This window comes from Psammomys obesus, unplaced genomic scaffold (assembly GCF_907164565.1).
Source record: "Psammomys obesus unplaced genomic scaffold, mPsaObe1.curated_primary_1811, whole genome shotgun sequence".
Taxonomy (NCBI): domain Eukaryota; kingdom Metazoa; phylum Chordata; class Mammalia; order Rodentia; family Muridae; genus Psammomys; species Psammomys obesus.
Window position 1 is genome coordinate 6,505,885 of NW_026596466.1, and position 15,398 is coordinate 6,521,282.

Genomic DNA, 15,398 nt, shown 5'->3' on the forward strand with positions numbered 1-15,398 from the left:
AGAGTGAGATTAAGAGTGTGGAGTGGACTGAAAAAAACCACTTTGTGCACGTGTTCAAATCCTCTGCAGCAGTGTGAAGAATGTGGGCTTGGCCACATGTGCAGGTGCGGGTAACTCCAGTGACCCAGGTTCAGGGAGAGCGCTGGTCTCAAGGGGATAAGGCAGAGAGTGGTATAGAAGGACATATGTCGTCCTCTGGCCTCTGGGTGTGCACATACACACCACACACACACACACACACAAGGCCACACACATGGTCCAATAAATTATTATTTATTTAACCAATAAACACTGACTTGAACACTGAGATATGAAATGGAAGCTTGTAAGGATGCAGATGGCAAAGGTCACAAGATGCCCCTCCCCCACACTTAGGAAACATGATTTTTAAAAGAGCCAATAGAACCCAGGTCCACCTCCTCCCCACCCCACCCTCTGCCCCACTGTCAGCACCTAGCTTTGTTGGTTTCCAACTCTGAATCCTCCTCCCTCAGCCTCCCAAATACTAATGGTTTATCGGCATGTGACATCAGTCCAGCTAGGCTTATTGGTCCCTTTTCAATACCAGGTACCCATGCCAACAGTCCCACCCTCCCCACTTCCAAATTCCTTCAACCCTTGCCCAACACCCCACTCCCTGCCTTTTGCCTCAGTGAGCCCCAAGCCTTAAAAGAGCGGAACCATACTCCCTAAATAAATATCCCCAGTTCCCAAATGAAAAAATAAATATTATGAACACCCATCTACTGCCCAACCCACCAACGGGAAACTCCTGGATTCGGGGCCCCAGCCATTCACCCCAAAGTCCCTTTCTACTCCCTCTGTAGCCCCCTTCTGCTCTTCCTCACGCTCAGCTGAGAGAGGTGGAGGGGAAAAGGCCATTAACCCTTCTGATGCCAGGGCACCCCTCCCTGGTTATCGAAGTCCAAGCAGGGTGAGGGCTGAGGGGAAAAGAATGACGGTGAACGGGACGTGGAGACCAAGAGACGATCCCAGATTCCTGCTTCTGCCCTGGTTGTATCTGGCACTGCCACTTCCTCCTCTGACCCCCAGACCGTCCCTTCGAGGAGGACGAGGTGGCCTTGGAGGCCTGGCCGGGGGAACCGCAGGGGCTGACCCAGCTTTCCAGTCGTCTGCGTACTGCTGTCCCCCTCCGGAGCCACTGGCGTCTTCATCTGCCCAGATGGAGAGGAACAGAGATGGAAGGGAGAGAAAGATGTGGCAAAGATGCGGACGGATGGGGAAGTGAGAGGGAATGTAAGTACGTGTTTTTATATATAGGCGCGCATGGAAATGTCAAAATTAATTATGTATTTCATAATTAGTATACCAAAAAAGTTAACGGGCGGCAAGAGAAGGACGCCCAGTAAGGGCAACTGTCAGGAATGCCGGGGGAGGGAATGCATAATTGAACAGCAGACATGGAGATGAAAGACAGAAAAGAGGGAGAGAGGACAGACAAGAAGCCACAGGAAACCAAAGTTGGGGGGGGGGGGGGGGGGGGGGGTGTATCTAAGACAAGACAAGAAAAGGTGAACACGCTTGTTTCTCTTTTTGGCTAATTTCACGGGTGGGATATGGGGTGGGGCGGGGGCAGCCCAGTGGCACCACAGCTAGCTTCCCTGTCCCCAGTACTGCTCTTTACAGCAACTTTCCTAAGTGATCTCTGGAGGAATGTTTGTGTCTCCCACTGCAATCAAGGATGGAGACCTTCGAGGCTTAAGTGAATAGGAATGAACGAAGCTAATTAATGCCAGGAGGGGAGGAATGGGGGGTGAAAAGGGAGCTCGCGGGGCAATGAATGGGACTCAAAGGCGTGGAGACGCAGTGGGGAGGGGGTGTCGAGAGGAGAAAGAGGGCAGTGGGCGGGACCTGAGACGCACTGGCAGGTCAAGGGGCCCGCGCAGGGTGGGTTTCCGGGGCCTCACCCTCATCATGCATGTCAAGGTCCTGACCCAGCGCAGCCGCCTTCATCCGCGCCGTAGCCGCTCGGAGATGTAGCCGCCGCCGCCGCGTCGGGACGTCTGGACCCGAGGGCTCTAACTCCGGGTTGCGGAGCTGCTCGTTCAAGGCGCCCACGACCACGGGCGACAGATACCTGGGAGCACAGCGGCACGTCGGAAGATCCCGCGGCGCCCCGCTCCGCCCGAGATCCCCGCGGCCCGCCGGAGCCCGGCCACTCACCGGCCTCTCCCCACGCCGGTCCAGCAGGGAGCCGCCTCCTGCGAGAGGTCGGCCGCCATGCGGGCGTCCGCGCACACCGTCACGGGCAGCCCGGCCCAGAAGCCCCGCACTCGGCTCAGCCTCTCGCGGAGCTCCCACACCTGCCGGACGGAAGACAGCGCCGCTGGGAACCGGGACCCACCCGCGCCCGCCCGTGCCCGCCAGCTCCCGCAGCGGCCCTCTGCGCACCAGACGGTGCAAATTAGTGCCCGCCGCCGTCGTGGGCCGCTCCTCCTCGGCCGCCGCCCTCCACGACCGGCTCGCCTCTTCTCTGGGCGCCGGGGCTCGCCGGCTACGGGACTGCACCGGATGGGGGGTCCCGCACTCCTGGAACACCTGTGCACAGGAAACGCCTCAACAGTCCCCCGAGGCAAACCACACCGGGTGCCACCTCTGCCCTATTGTTTCTGCCACCCACACCGTCCTCCTTCCGCACTTCCCTCTCTGTACCTTAGCTGACACCTTTCCACTGTTCTCCTGCAGGTGCATCAAACCTTCTGAGATCTTCACCCCAATGGACTCAGCAGCCAGCTCAAAGGAAAAGGGTCCCTGGAGTTTCTCAGCCAGCAGCAGGAGACCATCTTGAGGGAAAGGGAGAAAGAGAAAGGAGACCGTAGGGGGACAGTGCTGAACTAAGATGTTCCCACAAATCTCCCTGGGGCCTTTAAAAGGAAAGAGCGATTTGCTTGCTTGTAAGTAGCCTGTGTGACTGCATGAGAAAAGCCCCCTCCCTCTCCGCTCTCCTGCCCCGTTTGGTTTTAGGCCCCCCTCTCCTTACAGTGCCCCCCCACCTTACTCAGGGCCCTCTTCTAGGGCTTTCTTGAGCCCCCTCACCCAGATATCCGCCCCACTCGGGCTCCAGTCCCCTGCTGCTGAGGCAGCCATGGGCCACATTGAGGCAGAAGCCCCGGCAGGGCAGAAGCGAGGGGACTCCCCGGCAAAGTGGGCATCCGATCAGACGCATCAGGGCCTGCCTGCAGCCTTCCACCACGGGCACCTGGAGGTAGAGAACGGCTCTGGGCATCCATGAACACCGAGGCTGCTCTAAGCAGGCCTGGTGCTGGGCATACAAAGGTCAAAGATCCTGACCCACCTCCCCAGGCTGGCTGTTGGATGCTGGGTGTGAGCAACTGTGCCTGGTGACCCCATGTGGCACCCAGCGATAGCACAGGACTGCTACAGGGCCGAGAAGGGGTACCTAGAGGCAAGCTTGCTGATTCAGCCTCACCAGAGGGGTTTGACTAGGGTGTTACTGGGGAGGAGGCGTTAAGAAAAGAGTCAGGGCCCCAAGATGACTGAGGAGAGAGGCAGGAGGCAGGAGGTGAGGTTGGGGACAGGACCAGAGATAGAGAGAGGCTTTCAGCAGAGGGAAGAGGGGCTCACTACAGTCTTGAACTGCTGTGGAAATGAACAAGCCTCCAAGATGGGCAGAGAGCATGTGTGTCACCAAAGGGGAGGACCAAGTCAGGGGAGACCATGGCACACACCCAGTGGGGGCCTGACTCTGGACACCAGGGCTCAGGAGCAGACAAGAGACAGCTCCAGGCCTCTAGGGCAGCTGGCCCCTGTCTTCTTCACTCCCTGGGCTCTGTCCGTATCCACGGCCCCGCTAACCTTAAGTGCTTCACTGACCACATTTCTTCCCGTCTCCAGACCCTGGACCAAGGCCCGGGCTGCCACCAGTGCCCGGGTTATCTGGGGGAAAGAAGATGAGAGAAAACAACAACACAGAAATTATTATGAGTTAGTTAAGACTAGAGCTGGGAGACAGTAGGAGCTGGTTTATGGGGCGAGCTTGGTGTGGTTACCCTGTTGGGTGATACAGAGAGGGAGGTTCAGTAGGCCCAGAAGGAAGGATAGTCTGGAAGGACCGGGCGTTCGGAAGGAGCTGGTGGGTTTGTGTTGTGCACGGACTACAGACAGACTGTGTATCAGAACACTGAAGTTAAAGTTAGAGGACCAAGTGTGAGGCTCAGTACCACGACTTGTTGGCTATGAGACTGGCTTGGGAGGCCCATTTTCTCCTCTATAAAACGAGGACACTTTGATTTACCTCAAATAGTCATGGTGACAATTCAATATGTTACTGTAAGCAAAAACGATCCCCAACTGTGGACTGCCCAATTCTTGTTTAGTTGAACCCCAGGAGACCTCTGGGTTAGGATTAGGGAGGTGTGGGCAGAAAGCTGGGGGCGGAGGGCCAAGAGCTTATATAAAAGCCGGGCAGAGAATGAAGGTGGGCAGGTCCTTAGGTAAGGAGACCAAGAGGGACTGGTCAGGCGTTGGTGACGAGATGGGGGTCACCAAGTGAGAGAAGGCTGACCTGCGGGACATGAGGTCAGGAGTGACATGGCACAAAAGGAGGTGACTGTCACAGGTCAGGGGTTGCTGAAGCTCAGGTCGCAGGACCCCTCACCTGTAGGCGGAGGCGGCGGGGCGAGTCCCCGAAGGGCTGCAGGGAGCCATCAGCAGTTGAAGTGAGCCGAGTAAGGCAGAGCAGGAAGTCAGGAGGGAAGCTGTACTGGGGGTGCAGCAAAGGGAAGGCCCTCTCCAGAAGCTGCGCCCAGAAATCTGCCAAGGTGTCGTCTAAGCCCTCGCCAGACTTCTCATAGTAGTCCCGCAGGCCAGAGAACAGACCATTGAAGACGATGGCGTGCTGGGAATACAGGCGGCCATAGGAATGCGAGAAGAGCTGGGCCAAGGAATGCTGGGATGTAGTCAGCATCTCCCGAAAAAACTCTAACAAAGGTGGAGGGGTGAGATGAGGGAACAGAGAAAGGGCAGAGCAGGAGGGAACGAGGGAAAGAAGAGGCAAAAGAATTAGAAATGGAGCAAGTCGGAGACCTGGTAGACTGGGACGGAGGAAGGGCAGGGTCCCAGAGAGATGGGCAGGGCTGGGTGGGTGGGGGCTGCCTTCTGAGTGCAGTGGGTGGGAGAGGAAACATAAGCATAAAAGAGGTGTGAAGCACATCTGGGGAACCCCAAAGGTCCTCACCATGAAACTTCCTGTGCCGGGCAGCCAGTGTGTGAATGAGGAAGGAGCCGCTGTCCTCCACCAGGCTGCGGAAGGTGGCCTCAGCATCCCGGAGCAGCTTCTGCTCCGTCTCACTGGAACAGCAAGTGTACTCCTGAGGACAGAGCTGCAGGTGCTCACCTGGGCAGAGGAGACAGGAGGAATGGCAGATGGCAAAAGGGGACACGATGAACCTCCTTTCACGCCCCTCACCTATCTCTGGGGGTTGATCATTCCTTTCCACCTGCGTGGTCGCTTTTTCCTTTGTTTGCCCCTTCAGCCCCACCTGAACCCTCCTTTATTGTCCGTCACCCAGCCCAGGTTCACCCCTGTTGGTCACGGGATCATCTGTTTGACAGCTGCCTTGAGGGCCAAATTAGTGATCAGAGTGTCTTCGGGTGACCCTACCTAACACTGCACAGCCCACGCCTCCAGGGACCTATGGGACATCCATGGGATTTAAGAACGGGGTTTGCAGGGGTGGGGCTACTTGGTGAGCAAGAAAGTGTTATTATAAAAGCTCACAGAAATGGCAAGGGCATTTCTGCCCGTTAAGGAAGACAACTAACGGGTGTGCTAATTACAGAGAAGGGAATTCCTTGGGTGGGGACTGACTGAGGGCTCCTATGTGAGCAGCGGGGATATCGTGACCCTGGTAAATAAGTTATAGGAGGAGGAGGAAAACGATGCCTGAGAGATGAAACAATTATCATAGCGGTCACCGAAAAGGAAGAGTTATTGTGAGATGCGGAGGACCCGTCCCGCCCCTCCCACCCTGACTCTTTCCTCTTTCTTCTCACCTGAGATGAGGGAGGGCGGGATCAGGTTTAAACTATATCCCCGGGCTCCCAGCACCTGCCGAGTCTCTGCACAACTCCGGGCGACCTTTGCCTCACTCCCACGCCCCGGTCCAGGGCCAGGACACAGAGGCAGCAGCAAAAGGAGGAGAGGTCGCAGCGCGGACATAGCTGCTCTCCCCCTTGAGACGGGGCAAAGTGGGTCCTAAGGAGGGAAGAAGAGTCCACGCAACTCTAGAATTCCGCTCTGGGCCGCGGGACGACTCGAAGAAAAGAACAGGAGCGTGTCCCCCCAAAACGAACAATCCCAGCACGGTAGCTGGACCAGGCGGCATCTGCGGAGACAATGGGAGCCAGGCAGCGGGACAGGGGGCGGGGCCCGAAGCGGGGGCCCGCCAATGATAAGGAGAGCCCGGCGGCGGGGGCGGGGGCGGGGCAGAAGCAAAGCCAATGCGGACGGCGCACTCGGCAGGGGGCGGGTCGCGGCGGCACCGCCGAGGTGGCGAGCGAGGGGGAAAGCGTGGCCCTGGGAAGGGGCGTGGCTTTCTTGCCCGGGAGGCGGGGCTTGTGGGAGCCGGCGCCCGCGGCCGCGGCCGAGCCGGCTGAAGGCGGCCGCGGAGCTCCCAGCCAATGGAGGGGCCCCGGGCTGGGAGGAGGTGTGGCCAGGGCGGGGCGACCGCGCGCTCCGCGGCCCACGTGACAGGAATGCACGCCCCGCGCCCCGCGGCTGCTCGAAGCCCGGCGGGCTGTGTGGCCGGAACGTGGTTAGCACGAGCCCGCGCTCTGCCAGCTCTCGCGACAGCTCTGAGCCGCGCGAAGGCCGGTTAATCTCGCGCCTGCGCAGGCGTAGCCCGAGCCTTCCCGCTTTTTCCTCCAGACGTACCCGCCCGCCGTCCGAGGGGCCGCCGCGGCCGGCGTTCCCGTCAGAGGCGGGATGTCCACCTTGCCCCGGAAGGACCCCTGAGGTGGGGACCCTCTTCACCTGCCATCTCCGGGGCACTCTGCCGAGCCCAGCGGCGAGGTCCCCCTCGGGCCCCCACGCCGGCGCCCTCCCGCCCTCCGTAGCTCTGCCGTGTCCACCGTGGAGGCCGGAAACTCCACCTCCTGACCCCCCCCCCCCCCTCGGCTCGGGTCAGCCTCACACAGTGCTGTCCGGAAACAGAATTCGCCGCCTCGCTTTACTCTGTGGAATGCTTCTGGCCTAATTCAGATCTCCCTCCAAACCCCAAAGCCTCCCGCTCCGGAAGTGGAGATCTGAGGTGCCCTCAGGCTTGTTTTTAGCAACTGAGGCCCGACGCCAGCCGGGGCACCTTCCTCTCCCCTGACCCCACTCTTCTAAGAGTGATTTGTGCCTAAAGCTGTTCTGGTGTGTAAGCCCTCTGGCCTTATTTATTTATTTACGGAAACTGAAAACTGGACCCACGGTCTGGGAGCCTGTCAGCAAGCCTTCTTCAGGCTTTTTTTTTTTTTTTTTTTCCTGCTTATTTTGAGAAAAGTTCTAAGTTGCCCAGGCCAGTCTGGAATTCCAGGCTGCCTTTGAATTTGGTGAACTTCCAGGTAGCCTCCCAGGTAGCTGGGATTACAGGCTTGCACCATCACCCCTATTTTCCAGCCCTTACGGCAGTAGGGGGCAGTAATATTTCAGTGGTTTGGTTGACTGTTGATTTTGAAGCTCCATCCCATAGTTCTAGGACCACATTCCAGGAGAGAAAGGTGATGGTCACGACAGGGATGAGGTAGGAGGAGGAACTCTTTTCTTTTTTTTTCCTACAGCTGGAATAACATGCCTGCTCTGTGGTCACCCTCCTCCCAGCTCCATGGCTCCTCCTCAGGCAGTGTGTCCTCCCCGTTTCGAAAGTCTGTGGGAAGTGCACAGATGGCCTTGTCTCCCTGGTCCTCCAGCAGCCTGCCCTGTGCTGACAGGGACTCACAGGATACTGCAGAGTGGTGAGTGAAGTTGGTGAGAGGTGGTTGCGTTTTGTGGCACCTTCTGTATCCTCAGTAGTGTTCCTCTCTGTTGTTTTTCACTCTTGGTTATAATAGGTGTGGGGCTGTATGACACCATTAGAAATTCTGTACTGAAAGCTGGTTGTGGTGGCACACACCTGTAACCCCCGAATTTGGTATGTGGAGGCAGCAGGAACAAAAGGGTTAAGGACAGCTTCATAGGGCGTTCAAGCCAGCCTGTACTGCATGAGACTGCTTTAAAACTAAGTAAAAATAAACCAAACAAGTAAAAATTGGAAGGTAGGAAAGGGGGAGGGAAAAGAAAGGTAGGGAAGAGATACTATACCCGCTCAGATTAGAGACCCCTCCCAGCTCTGCTGCCCTACATCTTATAAACACTGAGAATCGCACATCTTAATTGTGAATTCTAAGGGTCAGCCTGGGCTACGTAGCAAGACCCTGAAAAAAGGATAGAGTATATGACTAGTTTTGTTACCTAAACCTATCTTGGACATGTAACCGTGCGTGGCATATAGAGTTGCTGGCAGAAGTAGGAATTGTGAGAGACTTTATAAGCAGAACACTTTATCTGTTGCTTAAAAATTTGTTGGCATTTTAAAGTTGGTATCCTGTAGTTCTATTTCATATTTTAAAAACAGATCCATGGTTGGTAGCTGTTACGGTTTTATGAGTTTATTCTCTGAAGATTATAATAGCTTATCATGTTTTTGTAATCTTTCTAGGAAAAAAATAATGTCATACACCATTATCTTTGTTCCGTTTATTTCAATTGACCCTCTCTGAATCATTTGTTTCTGTCAGTGCTGTTATTAAGGACTAGATTATATCAGCACTATAAACTTGAATCGATAAAGTGCAAGGGTGAACTATAACTTCAGGTAAATACTAACCTACTTATGTATGAGAGATGAATTCTGTCCTGAGTCATGTTGATTTTTTTCTGCACACAGAGTAGTGGTATGAATATCAGCTTTAAGTATCATTTGTCTTATTCACCTGATTCAGTTCCTCATTCTTTAAAAAAGCTAAGTGCCTTTACTTATGTGTATTTGTGCAGGCCATAAACGTATGTGGGGAATCAGAGGACAACTTTCAGGAGTCAGTTCTCTTCCCCACCATGTGGTCCTGGAGGTTGAATTGTGTTCATCAGAGCACTTCATTGGCAAGTGCTTGTACTTTCTAAGCCATTGTATACCTGCTTTTAGTTCCCGATTTTCATCTGTACTGCTTTGAAGTGATATTTGTTTTCCCTTATTTCTTAAAATTTGAATGTTTTCCTCATGTACATGTGGCACAGTTAGAGACAAATAGAAATTATAATTAACTTTATATGGAGGGACTGCATAATACGTAAGGGAAATCATATTCCTTTAATAGGGATAGTCCCTCTGTGACAACTGATGAAGACAGTGACTTTGAAGAAACTTCAAGACGCAAAGTAAAGAAGAGAGCAGCGAAACGACCACCCAGAGCGACCCCAGTGAGTACATTTATTTAATTCTAGTCTGGGAGTTAGCAAAGAAAAGCCTGGAAGGGACTCAGCTGATGGGATGGAAGTAGAAAGAACATTAGGATGGAGAGGTACCAGAATTCTTTTTTTTAATTTAATTTTATTTTTATTAATTAGAGTTTATTCATTTTGTATCCCAGCTTTTGCCCCGCCTCAGTCCTCTCCCAATCCTACCCTCCCATACCAGAATTCTTTAAAAAGAGACAAGGTTGATAACAATAAATTTTATAACAATAAAAAAACCCAGTTACTTGTGCTCTGAAACAATAATGGAAGCTGTGGAATTGGCAATGTCAGGCTAAAGTGATAATGATGAAATCAGATATTGGCATCATTTAGAGCTTTTGTACACCTGATGTTTTTATACTTAATAGGTGGCAAAACATCGGAAGAAGCAGGAACAGTCCCAAATAGTACCCAGTGGGAATGGCAGGAATGAATCAGTGTCACTAACCAATGACCTCTTTGAAGCTGTGAAAGCTGCAAAAAGTTGCATGCAGGTAAGGAAGTGTCTCACCTCTGCTCCGCTTCCTGTTGACATTATTAAGAAATTTAACTATATTTTTAAAAATTAAATTGTCCAGAAAATTTTTACATGTTTACTCATAATTATTATAAAAGTTGAACTGTTGAAACTTGTTTACTGAAATATCTCGACTTGCAGTAGTGCTTTACGATTTGTGTTTATATTAAAAATTCACACACAAATGAAAATGGAAACCAACTACCAATAACTGATTTTCAGCCCGTGTTTTTCTGTTAGCGATCATATACTTTTTGACCATATGGAAAAAAATACGTAGCATAGAAGGATAAGAGGAAGAAGACAGGAACAGGAGAACTCTTTTTTTTTTTTTTTTTTTTTTTTTTTTTGAGAATGAACTGTTTCCCTTCATAGTGGATTTGTAACTGTGTTTTCCATGTAAAAGTTATACTACCCAGATATTTTTGGGCTTAGTTGTTGCACATTTGGCATAAATAGCCCACAGGTAGATATCTTAAAAAATGCCAACTAGATATGTCTCTTGCCTCCTTCAAATCACCAATAGCTATACTCTCAAAATGCGGATCTGTTTTGAAGTCTTGAGCTATTTTTCACAGCAGACAGTTGAAGAGGAATTTGTAAATCAGAAATTCAGTGGACTTGTGAGAGGGTCTGCTTTCACAGGGGGACACAGTATCTGGCCTGCACTGATGAGCTTTCTTCACCCTGCCAGTAGAGGGAGTACTCTGGCCAGCAGTGTCTGTAGCTAGTTTTTGGGTACTTTACCATCTGTGGATTTTCACAGTCTGCTTTATACAGGCCATGCTATTGACACCTTGCTAACCCTCCTTCAGCTTGAGCTCAGTGAGCAAGAGGCTATGCTGGATTTAGAGAATGGCAGCTGCAGACTTTATCTGTGTTGAGACAGTTTCTCCATGTATTCCTGGAACTCAGTATGTAGCTCAGGCTGCACTTGGCTCACAGAGTTCTGCCTGTCTCTGGCTCCCAACTGCTGGGATTAAAGGCCTGTGCCATCATACCAGACTCACCTGTTTGTTGATACCATTTGATTCTTTGTAGGATGAAACAAAAGGATCAGAATCTACAGATTAAATTTGTTGTTAGCATTTTACTGAGCATATCTAAACCAATAAGGAAAAGACAGTGGAGTATGAATCCCTACAGGGATACCAAGAGAACCCTCAGAGGAGGATGTTCCTTTTCTAAACATATCACAGAACAGGATCAGTTCTGCTTCTGTAAAAGAAACAAGGAGGGTTAACTGGGTTACCTGATTGCCTAGAAAGAAGCCCGGATATGTCTCTTCTTAAACAGTTATAGTAAATGTTTTTCTGTGCCCGCATTTATTTCTTATGTTTTTATTGCATATCATTTAAAAGTATATAACGCTTGGCAAGTCTGATGGCACATGCCTTTAATCTCAATATTTAGGAAGCCAGCCTGGGCTACATAGTAGGTGCCAGATCAGTCAGGAATATATAGTGAGACCATGTCTTTAAAAAAAAAAATTGTATAAAACCTGTATATGATTTAAAAGTTATGGCACTAGGCTGGGCGAATGGCTCAGGCGTACAACACTTGTCTAGCATAGTAAGGCACTCCTAGGTTCCGACTCCAGTACTAGAAAGAAAAATCTCCCGGATTTCTAGCTTTTAATTCAAGAAACAAGATACTAATAGAAGTGAAGAGGCGTTTATGTCTCTCCTCTCAGCCCTACTCAATCCCTCAGTTGCCATATCAGCCAGAGATAATGCTAACCTAAACTTTAAGCTAATCATTCTCTTGTCCTTATACCCTTGTCATTAATTAACACATTTCTTGATCAATTTAAGCAAATCATTCTTTGGTAATCTGTAACTTAATTATTTTGGTGAACACTGGAATTCGTTCATATTAATACATAATGTAGCTTTTTATAATTTTAGGGGGTATTTTAAATTTTCAGGCAAGGAGTTTTATTGGTTGTATTTTTGTTATTTGATCTCTCAGTTTATAGCAAATGTATTCAAAGAATGTGGTCTTTCAAACCTAAGCAACTTAGCTTTCTGACCTAGTATGTAGTAAGTTTTTGAACTGCTGTATAGGCATCTGAAAAGAGTTCATATTCTCCAGTTAGTGTGCTCCTGACTAAGGCTGAGAGTGTTAACTATGATGCTGTTTTGGTGTTTCCGCTGCTGTTAAACTTTCTGCTTTGCTCTGTGTGATAAATCAGTTACAGAGAGAGCATATTAAAAATATATGACGGTCTGGGTGTGATGGCACACGCCTTTAATTCCAGCACTCAAGAGGCAGAGGCAGGTGGAACTCTGAGTTTGAGGCCAGCCTGGTCTACATAGTTCCAGGACAGCCAAGAACACACAGCCTGTCAAGAAAAACACACACACAAAACAAAAATGTATAAAATTGACTTTTTTTTAGCTATCCCTTTTATATTTATACCCATATTTGCCTAAAGATTATGAAGCATAATATTGTATAGAGATTTAGAATTTAGAATTTTATCTACTTAGTAAATCAAACATTTTATAGTTAAAATTTGATGCTTCTAAAATTTCTTTGTTTGTAGTTTTGGTTTTGGTTAGTATTGTCCTGATAACTTTTTCCTCCCAAACTGTGTATCCTTTTTACTGTGTATCCTTAGGATATGTTCTTTTCATGTCTAGGCTATGTTCCTTATTTTGCTAATTTGAGCTTCAGAGAAATTTAGCTAATTTGCATTTATTATCATTATTGATATATTTAAATATATTTCTATGATTTTTGTGTGCCCCAGCTTTATATTGTCTTTTCTATTTTTCCTTTTACATGCTTCATTTTGGATGTCTTCTAAAGGACTTTAGTATAGACAAGTACAGTTGTCTCCTCCTACTATACATGTAGTCATATTGTTTTAGTTGTCTACTCCCATTCCTTAACAAGTCAGATCTTATTTTATATAGTGTTTGTTTATATTTTATATTTATATTTAATTATATTTATTTTATATTTGTGTTATATCAAGTTTTTATTCATTATTCCTTCTTGAATCTCAAATCTTTCATATAAAATTATTCTCGTTTGTCTCCTACCTCTTAGGAGGGCTTAATAAAGTTTTTCATACTTTGCTTGTATAAAAATATATTTGTTCATTAAAGAGCTTTTACTAGACACAGAATCCTAAAAATTACTTTTTTGAGATAGTCTTGCTGTGTAACTGTAGTTAGCCTGGAATTAGGTACACTAGGCTAGCTTGGAACTTGCAGGGCTATGCCTGTCTCTGCTTCATTAGTGCTGTGATTAAAATGTATGCTCTACACATCACACACACACACACACACACACACACCTTTTGATGGTCTCACTCTAGCCCAGGCTGGCTTGTTAATTGACTCTATACCCCATACTGGCATCAGACACAGAAATCCTTCTGCCTTAGCCTCCTGAGTGCTGAGGTTTCAGGGATGAGCCACCACCCTGTCTAGACTAAGTATAACATGGTAAGATAGTGTATTTCTTCCTTAGAACATTAAAAACATCATTACCACTGCTTTCTGCCTTTCCTTGTTGCTACTAAAAATCAGCTATCATTATTAATCTAGCACTAATTAATACAGTATTTTAGGGATGGTGGGATGATCCAGTGGGTAAAACACTTGCCAGCTAAGCCTGATGACTGAGTTCAGTTCCCAGAGCCATGTAAATGTGGAAGGAAAGAACTAAGCCTTGAAAGCTATCATCTGTCCTCTACATTTGTGACACGCTCACACCCATGTACACATCATATACACACACAGTAAATAAAAAATTAAGATACAGATTTTTATAATAGTGTTGCATATCAGTGTTTTCTAGTACAGTATCCACCATCCATATTATTGAGCTTTTGAAATATAGCTTATACAAATAAGGGATTTCATTTTTAAGTTTAATAATCCTGTTTAACTCAGGCCAATGTATTTGCATAGTTCTCATTTTTAATGTTTTGATTTGTAAATGTTCAATGTATGATGCTTTATAGGCTTTTTAAAGGTTAAGTTTGTTTTTTAGTTGATCAAGCTAGAAAGATCCACTAGTTTGCTGGATCTTAGAATTGACGCCTTTCAATAAGTGTGGAAAATTCTTTTCAGATACTATGGTTTCTTCATCTTATTATATTCTAGAATTCAGTTAGATCTTAGAACTTTTCAGTCCCTTCCCACATCTCTTTAGTACTCTCTAGTACTTCTTTAGTACTCTTTAGTACTTTACCCCTCCCACATCTGTTAGCCATTTTGAGTTGTATTTTGGATACTTTGATTCAGTTTACATTTGTTCTTCTGTGTCCAGTTATTTGTAATCTATTCAGTGAAGTTTGTGTTTTTGATAGATTTTCCATTTTTTTAAATGTTATGTGTATGAGTGCCTTCATGCTATATATGTACCATGACCTTGTATTGCCCCGAAAACCCAGAAGAGAGCACCAAATCCTCTGGAACTGGAATTATAGATGGTTGTGAGCCACTATGTGATGCTGGGAACCAAACCCTGGTCCTCTGAAAGTGCTCTTCACTGCTAAGCCGTCTCTCCAGCCATATGCAGTAAACGTCTACATTTTATTATATTTCTCATGTCTGCAAAGTTAGTTCATTTTAAAATTTTACTGTATTTTTCTACTTTTGTTTTATTTATTTTTATGTTTTATTTCTATTTTTTATATTTTATTTATAATCATATGAAACAACCATTTTATAATTGGTTATGCCTCATCTTATAAGTGAATGCTTATAGTTCTGTCTTTTTTAATAATTGTTACTTTTTTAGAATTATTTATTTTACATATATGAGTGCTCTATCTGTAGGTCATTTGCACACCAGAAGACGGCACCAGATCCCAGTATAGATGGTTGTGAGCTACCATGTGGGTACTGGGAATTGAACTCAGAACCTCTGGAATAGCAGACAGTGCTCTTAACCCCTGAGCCATGTCTTTAGCCCTAATAATTATTTTCAATGCCTCTTCCCTCATATGTTTTAATAGGTTTTTACTAAGATCTACTCATTGTCTCCAAAACTCTTACATGATGGAACTCTTTGGGGTCAGGGTCAAACGTGTGCTTCTAAGAGAGGAACCACATTTTTTCTTAACATGGGAACACTTCTGAATACCTTTTGATATTGTTGTTTTGAGACAGTATCATGTAGCCCAGACTGACTTCAAACACACTATGAAGCTGAGGATGACCTTGAACTCTTGACCCTTCTGCCTCCACCTCGTAATTACTGCAATTAGAGGTGTTCACCATACCCTGCTAACAATTACTTTTAGTGAAGTTTCTACCTGAGATTGTCCTGGTCATAGAGGTAATAATAATCTGGACTGCAGATCTGGTCCTAAGGGCTAAGTATGGGTGGAGTTTTGAGAGA

At 47.7% G+C, this 15,398-nt stretch overlaps 2 protein-coding genes across 2 annotated transcripts in view; one reads left to right on the plus strand and one right to left on the minus strand.

Annotated features, from left to right (window-relative positions):
• Positions 1-400: 400 nt before the first annotated feature.
• Gpc2 (glypican 2) lies at positions 401-6,345 on the minus strand. Its single transcript, XM_055598626.1, has 10 exons — positions 6,037-6,345; positions 5,219-5,377; positions 4,640-4,962; positions 3,838-3,918; positions 3,058-3,220; positions 2,674-2,804; positions 2,413-2,559; positions 2,185-2,324; positions 1,929-2,098; positions 401-1,175 (listed from the first exon to the last, which is right to left on the minus strand). Exons 1-10 carry the CDS (start codon positions 6,200-6,202, stop codon positions 916-918), a joined length of 1,740 nt encoding a protein of 579 aa, XP_055454601.1. The 5' UTR covers positions 6,203-6,345; the 3' UTR covers positions 401-915.
• Positions 6,346-6,970: 625 nt separating this feature from the next.
• Positions 6,971-15,398, plus strand: part of Stag3 (STAG3 cohesin complex component) — a 33,592-nt gene continuing 25,164 nt past the window's right edge. The window contains exons 1-4 of the mRNA XM_055598624.1: positions 6,971-6,998; positions 7,807-7,980; positions 9,379-9,481; positions 9,886-10,011. Of these exons, the coding sequence (XP_055454599.1) occupies positions 7,817-7,980; positions 9,379-9,481; positions 9,886-10,011 (393 nt within the window). The 5' untranslated portion in view covers positions 6,971-6,998; positions 7,807-7,816. The remainder of the gene's footprint in view (positions 6,999-7,806; positions 7,981-9,378; positions 9,482-9,885; positions 10,012-15,398) is intronic.

Coding starts and splice junctions, on each gene's coding strand:
- Gpc2 (XM_055598626.1), bottom strand. CDS start 6,202: ATGTCCGCGCTGCGACCTCTCCTCCTTTTGCTGCTGCCTCTGTGTCCT. Junction 3,919..4,639: donor CCCGCCGCCTCCGCCTACAG/GTGAGGGGTCCT, acceptor TCTTTCCCCCAG/ATAACCCGGGCACTGGTGGC. Junction 1,176..1,928: donor CCTTGACATGCATGATGAGG/GTGAGGCCCCGG, acceptor CCATCTGGGCAG/ATGAAGACGCCAGTGGCTCC.